This window comes from Penaeus japonicus, unplaced genomic scaffold (assembly GCF_977035675.1).
Source record: "Penaeus japonicus unplaced genomic scaffold, GWHDUDI00000001_assembly GWHDUDI00000017, whole genome shotgun sequence".
NCBI classification, from domain to species: Eukaryota; Metazoa; Arthropoda; class Malacostraca; order Decapoda; family Penaeidae; genus Penaeus; species Penaeus japonicus.
This window is the reverse complement of record NW_028234419.1, coordinates 21,155,274-21,161,883: the sequence shown is the minus strand read 5'-3', so window position 1 is coordinate 21,161,883 and position 6,610 is coordinate 21,155,274. Positions and strand designations below refer to the sequence as shown.

The 6,610-nt window shown below is 33.3% G+C and overlaps 1 protein-coding gene across 2 annotated transcripts in view; it reads right to left on the bottom strand.

Annotated features, from left to right (window-relative positions):
* Window positions 1–563: 563 nt before the first annotated feature.
* Window positions 564–6,610, bottom strand: part of Adck1 (aarF domain containing kinase 1) — an 11,715-nt gene continuing 5,668 nt past the window's right edge. For both annotated transcript variants that reach the window (XM_043022567.2, XM_086546113.1), the window contains 8 exons: window positions 6,479–6,544; window positions 5,204–5,341; window positions 4,899–5,057; window positions 4,501–4,659; window positions 4,017–4,277; window positions 3,332–3,529; window positions 1,234–1,376; window positions 564–963 (listed from right to left, as the gene is read on the bottom strand). In XM_043022567.2, coding sequence (XP_042878501.2) covers window positions 768–963; window positions 1,234–1,376; window positions 3,332–3,529; window positions 4,017–4,277; window positions 4,501–4,659; window positions 4,899–5,057; window positions 5,204–5,341; window positions 6,479–6,544 — 1,320 coding nt within the window. In that variant the 3' untranslated portion in view covers window positions 564–767. The remainder of the gene's footprint in view (window positions 964–1,233; window positions 1,377–3,331; window positions 3,530–4,016; window positions 4,278–4,500; window positions 4,660–4,898; window positions 5,058–5,203; window positions 5,342–6,478; window positions 6,545–6,610) is intronic.

Below are 6,610 nucleotides of genomic sequence, written 5' to 3'. Positions count from 1 at the left end.
GATGAGTCGGTCAGTGGCCAGACACGACTGGCCCAGTGCTACCAGTATGTGGTTGAGCACAATATGGTCACTGGTGCTTTTCCTCAACTATGGGGATGATAATTCCAGAGGTTTGCCCATCAGAGTTGCCTGATAACAGGGTATATATCCTGCCTTCCAGACATGCACTAAGAAAGTTGCTGTTGTGATTATATCTTCATTAATCCACTCATGATGGGGCTATTTCGGCTCTAAATGGTCGAAATGCCAGGATATTGTAATGTATAAGCCCAACGCCCGGGGATTCTCGGCCACACTAGCCACGGGCAAGCGCTGTACGCCCTTAGCACCCATCACGCCAACCTTAACTAAATATCTTGTCCCAGGCGTCTGACCCAAAAACCACTAAACTTGATAGCAAGTCAACCGGCGCGAATGGGTCAAGTTATTACAAAAGTTATAAAAATTTCCTTTTAACCTTTTACTCCAATAAGAACTGTTAGCAAAACATGTTTTCAAAATATGATAGTAAATGTTTAAAAAATGCAATATTTGCATTTCAAAATGATTATGAAAACAATATAACCAATATTCTTACTTTTAATTCAAACAGATATATTACAGCAAATATATATATACACATTTGTACATACATAAAACTATAAATGCACCATTTCTCATTTGTCATAAATATACTAAAAAAATAATTAAAACCAAACCAGTAATAACATATTTACACAGTAATAACAATGATAAAAAGCTACATTAATCCTTTCTGTACAGCACACTTACATCTTGTGAAGATATTTGCCAAGATTTGAGTGTAAGTACCATAAATAAACAGTGTACACTGAGATACGAAGTTGTGCCCAGGTCTCTGCAATGGTGATTTTACTCTTGCAGAAGAAGGACTTGCATAATAATCTCTGCTGTTTAAAAAGTGACCTGATGCAGCAACGTGACATGGTAATGAACGATGTCATGCTGTAAAATAAGGCATACATTAAACCTCGTAGGAGGCAAAGACTTTCCCACTAAATATGGTATCATTTGGTAAAATCTATTAATATGGCTCATTATTACAGGTCATAATTTGAGAGAAAAAATATATATATTTATGAAAACTTTATATAACTTTTGAGAAGCAACAATTGTATTTATAATTAAAGGCAAAAATTAGAAACACGGAAACAACACATTCTATGAAGTCTTGCATTGCTATACTCCATTAATCAGTGAAATTAAACAACCTACCTTTCTTGAGTATTGAGAGAGAATTCAATGCCCCTGAGTAAGTCATTGGTCTTGAAGATGAGCAGCATCTGTCGTGGAACTCGATTCAACACAGCTGATATTTCTGGTAAATATTTAGCAGCATCAGCCTTAATCTCATCTTGCTGAGGAAAAAAGAGAATGCAATTAATAAAAATGAACAAACTACATGCTTTCATTTCATTCCAAGTGTCACTGCCTTCACTAATAAATTATCAGCCAATATATCTTTAACCCATTCACACCGGCTGACATCCTATCATGTGGTCGAAAAATATCCCCAGACGTGGGTGACATCCTGAAACATTGTGCATTTTCTCGCTGAGTTCCAGGAGGGGAAATTGTGACGTGCTGAAACGTTAGCAATTGATCGCTAGATTGTTCTCAAATATAATTATTTTACATAATTTCTTACAATCTGTTACTTTACTTGAGGTGTTTGAGTGTCATAAAATGAGATATAACGATAAAAAAAATTACCACATAAAACTACATGATATGGATGACATCATCGTAATTTCTGCTTCTTGTTCCATTGAATAAAATGATGAGTCGAAAAACTATTGTAAAGTCAAATGTGTTTGGTCAAGAAAAAATAAAGTAAAAAATTACTAATGCAATACTACTTCTAATTTGTTGATTACCCATGATATCACGTCATGTCACGTCATGAGGTACATGTACATACTCTTATGTACGTGTATGATTATTCATATTATTCTTTTCATTTTGGTAAAAAAAAAATAAGTAAAAAACATGATTTTGGATGCCCCACTAAGAGATTGCTTCCATTTTCCTTTATTTTTCACATAGAAGTGAAGAATATAGGCGAAGTTAAATAAAATAAAACTAAAAAGGCATTACTGTAACATGTTTTTCAACTAAAATAACTCCTGAATATGACAATATTTTTACATGCCTTTACACTGACGACACATTCATGAAAACCATAAGAATAGGGTGAGTGAAAAAAGCTCTTGAGAAAATCAGTGTGGCCCCGGGCAGCGAGAAAACACATTAAAACTCAATAATAATAAATGGTCTTGAATTACTTGCTATAGTCTGCTTTTTCTTCTCTGCCCTCTGAATATTGTAGTTTTAGCTCTTTGTGGAAACTACATTACTAACCTGTGATTGGCTGGAAATCAACATGTCTGAAATCATTGGTATTGGAAATAAATATTCAAGGTATTAATTCAAAAACCTTACACATTCACATAAAAATCTCAAATATGCTGATTTGCACCAATATTTTTCAATGTAACCACACAAGACAACCTTGTGCTAAAGATCCTAGATTGATAACACAGATGAACAAGCAGTTTTTAATAATTATTCTCTCTCATTTCAAAGACAAAAGAGACCTCTGGCAAAGTAAGCGCATATGAGATTTTGATAATTTACTTAATGTAAATTACATGGATAGTGTTCAAAATGACAAAACTTGCTTATATTTTCTTATCTTTCTGCCCCTGTGCAGTGGTTATAATGTAGCCTTGTTTTAAATATATTTTCTATTATCTTGCATATTACCTATGTAATTTATATATAGAAATTTTTTTAGACATTTTTTGTTTGCATTATTCAGCCAGTTTTAGATATGTAAATGAGAGAAAGAATAACTATCTAACGGATGTTGTTTGTTTATGAGCATTCAAACCAGGGTTTGGTATAAGCTTGTCTTTCTAGTACTTCTACTGAATAACCTCAGTGCAAATCAGCTTGTTTGGGATATATATTTGAATGTGTAATAGTTCTTTGTATATCTATGTAAGAATGTTACTAAATTAATAGCTTGAATATTTATTACAACTAATTAACTTATCAGACACCTTGATTTTCAGCCAATCATTCATAAATTTCAGGTTCAAATGAAAGATTTTCAGAAACTCTCCACAAACTGTTTAAAAATAAGTGATATAACAAAATCTTTGTACATCTATGCATCATAATTCATGAAATGCCTCCCTATTTCACAATTTCACAATCCCATATTCACTTGAACTTGCAACAGAATAAAGTGAAATAAATCAAATCTGGAGATATATCAACCATTATGTATCATTACCCTAGATCTTACCTCACCAGAAGACCTCTTCTTTTTGTCAATCCCTTTGGATATAGAGTCCCACGAACGAGCAGTGACCATGCAAGCAAACAGCCCGAACAGCTCTCCCACTCCAAGTTGTTCTCCATACTTTTGTACTTCCTTTAGGTCTGCCTTTAAAATGCTCAGCCAGAACTTACTGTATGTTATTCTAAAGTCATTGGTTAAATTCTGGAACAGAGACAATTGCTTATTTACTATATGACAAATTCACTATTACTATATAACTATAACCTTCATTCTGGAGTCATGATGACAATAGCTATAGTTACATGTCTTTGATTTTGAGATCAATGGTTAATATTGGTCATAATTCAATGTTAAAAGCCCACAGAAATTATAAAAGATGTGTTAACCCTCTCATGACGGGTGGTACACTATGGTACCGTGCATTCTAGGCCCGTTCGCTGGGGACGCCATACGGCGTCGTTTATTTAACTGATTTAGGCCTATGCGTTCGAGAGCCCCGGCATTGTGACATGCAAGGCTGGAATGCCCCCGTCGTGAATGGGTTAATAACCCTTGTTTACAGTTAAATCATAAAACTAATAACCTAACAAAATTTTCTTACACTCAGCATAACAAACAAAAAAGTATGTTTTCACTTATAAGCTAGTCTTAACAAAAAAATAATACGAAGGTCACTTAACTAACTTACTGTATAGAGACCATGATCCAGGAGAATAATTTCAGCAGAGTTTCCATTTTTCTTCACAAGAACATTACCAGGATGTGGGTCACAGTGCACATATCCATTTACAAAGATCATTTCAGAATACAGTTTGCTAATCTTTTCAGAGACTTCTTTGGTATTGATGCCATGCTCTGTCATGTAGTTACGGTCATTAACTTGGCCTCCTTTGCAGAACTCCATAACCAGTACTCGTGAAGTTGTCAAGTTCCAGTCTATACTAGGTATCTGCAACCATATCATTTGTCAATGTTCTATGATATTACAATGTACCTATTCTGGTAACTAGAATACTTAATATGGCAGTTCTACCTGTCCAAAAAAGGTATACTTTTTGGTCATCTATGTACCATTAGGTCAGGATTATTCAAAGGATTAATTGCTACCATCTTTAACATGGTGTTCAACATCTAGAAAATCTATCTATACATCGGATTAAATTCTGAAATACCTTCAGCCACGGGAAGTGTGAAAATTGTCTGGCTACTTCTTCGGCATTTCTTCCTTCATAACAGAAGTCAAGTTCTTTAGGCAAGTTCTTCTTCATTTCTTCCACTAGCCACTTGAAACTGAAGTCAGGGAAGATATGTCCAACTACATTAACCAATAACTGAAAAGTATAACTGTTTTATTAATATTCTGCTTAATTAGATTATGTGTATACATAAGTATTTTTCATATCTTTAAAAGGAACGACATCAAACTATAAACAACTGAAGATATCTAATAAAAACATCTAGAAATAGAAATCCTTTCTTATGACATGGTATCTACCAGTAAAGTCTAAAACCAATAACCATTTGAATATAAACTCTTATTCCTATAGAACCTCACTGTGCAGAGACTCACCTCCATTCCCTTCATATCAACATCAGCATGTGCCTTAACACTTGGGTGCTGCACTTTGACAGCCACTTCTCTCCCATCTGTTAACTTAGCTCGGTGGACCTGGGCCAGTGAAGCCGCTCCTAAGGGGTTGGGGTCAAATTCAACAAATAATTCTTTAGGCTGCAAGGAAAAATAATAGTGTTAAAAGGTATCACCATAACTTACAATTTTAGACATGAAATATTAGTATAAAGAAGGAAATAATAATAATAATAATAATAATAATAATAATAATAATAATAATAATTCAGTATAAATTTACCTACCTCACATTTCAATTCTTCCCGTAAAACTTGATACACATTATCAAGTGGTGACTCTGGGGCACTAGAGTGGAGGACTTTCATCGTTTCTACGTATTCTGCTGGTAACAGATATTCTAGTGAACCAATATGCTGACCCACCTGAAATAAATGTGGATACAAGGCTTCATTACAAAAGTAAAAAGAAAATTTAGTATACTTTAATAAGAATAGTAATGTATACCCTCCTTTCAACTCTATGCATCATAAACATTTTTCTGGATTTTTCATTGTAATACTTCATAGTTTTTATAATAAGCTACTTTTTTCTATGAAAAAAAACATGATCAGGATCATAATAACATACCTACATATAGCCAGATCTTTTTCATCAATTTATTGACTTTAAGGAGAATCAAGTGTTAGGATGCAATAAACTCCTATTTATACTATCCGTCCACAAAAAATTCATTTACATATCCAAAAGACAATAAAACAGCCTATTTTCATTACTTCATTAGAAGAATATCATATATAACAAACATGGACCATGGATACTGAAATGTTAAATTGCTATAAGCCTTAAAACATGTATACATAAAAAACAGCTTTAACCCATTGGTCGCGGTTTTAAATTAATATTTGTGCAGTAGGATGGCCGGTTTACATTACATTTAAATTCTCTCTATCTATCTATCTATCAATCTATTTATCTCTCTGTTTATCTCCCTATCTATCTATCTCCTATCTCTCTATCTATATATTTACCTCTCTGTCTATCTCTCTATCTAGCTATCTCCTATCTCTCTATCTATCTCTTTGTCTATCTCTTTGCTATCACTCTATCTATATATTTATCTCTCTGTCTATCTATCTATCTATCTATCTATCTATCTATCTATCTATCTATTATATATATATATAGTTTAAAAATTAAAAAATTGTTTATATTGTCTGTCACAGTGCCATCCGCATCTATGACTGACTCTCTGCCGTTGCAACAAATCATGCCATCTGCTGCTAATGGGTTAAAACAGATCACCTAACACAACCCAAGAATACAATTTTGTAATTTTTCTATAGTCTTTATGTGACAAATAATAATGCACAATAATATGAATCAATAATCAACTTTGCCAGAATATCTATGATAAATATTCTAATGATATCAACATGTATATTTCCACATACATTTAAACACTTATCATAAATGAAAACAAACACAATACTAAGCACAAATACTACCGCACTAATAATAATAAATCAGAGCTTAATAAAAACCTTTTTCCTATGCCGTACCTTAACAAAAGCTCCACCATTAGCACAGCAAAGATCCAGCAGCATGTTAGCAGCACGATAATGTGTCTGAAACAATTTAGCCAATAAATACAGAGTTTGGATTTACTGAGTAGACCTCACATTAGATGACAC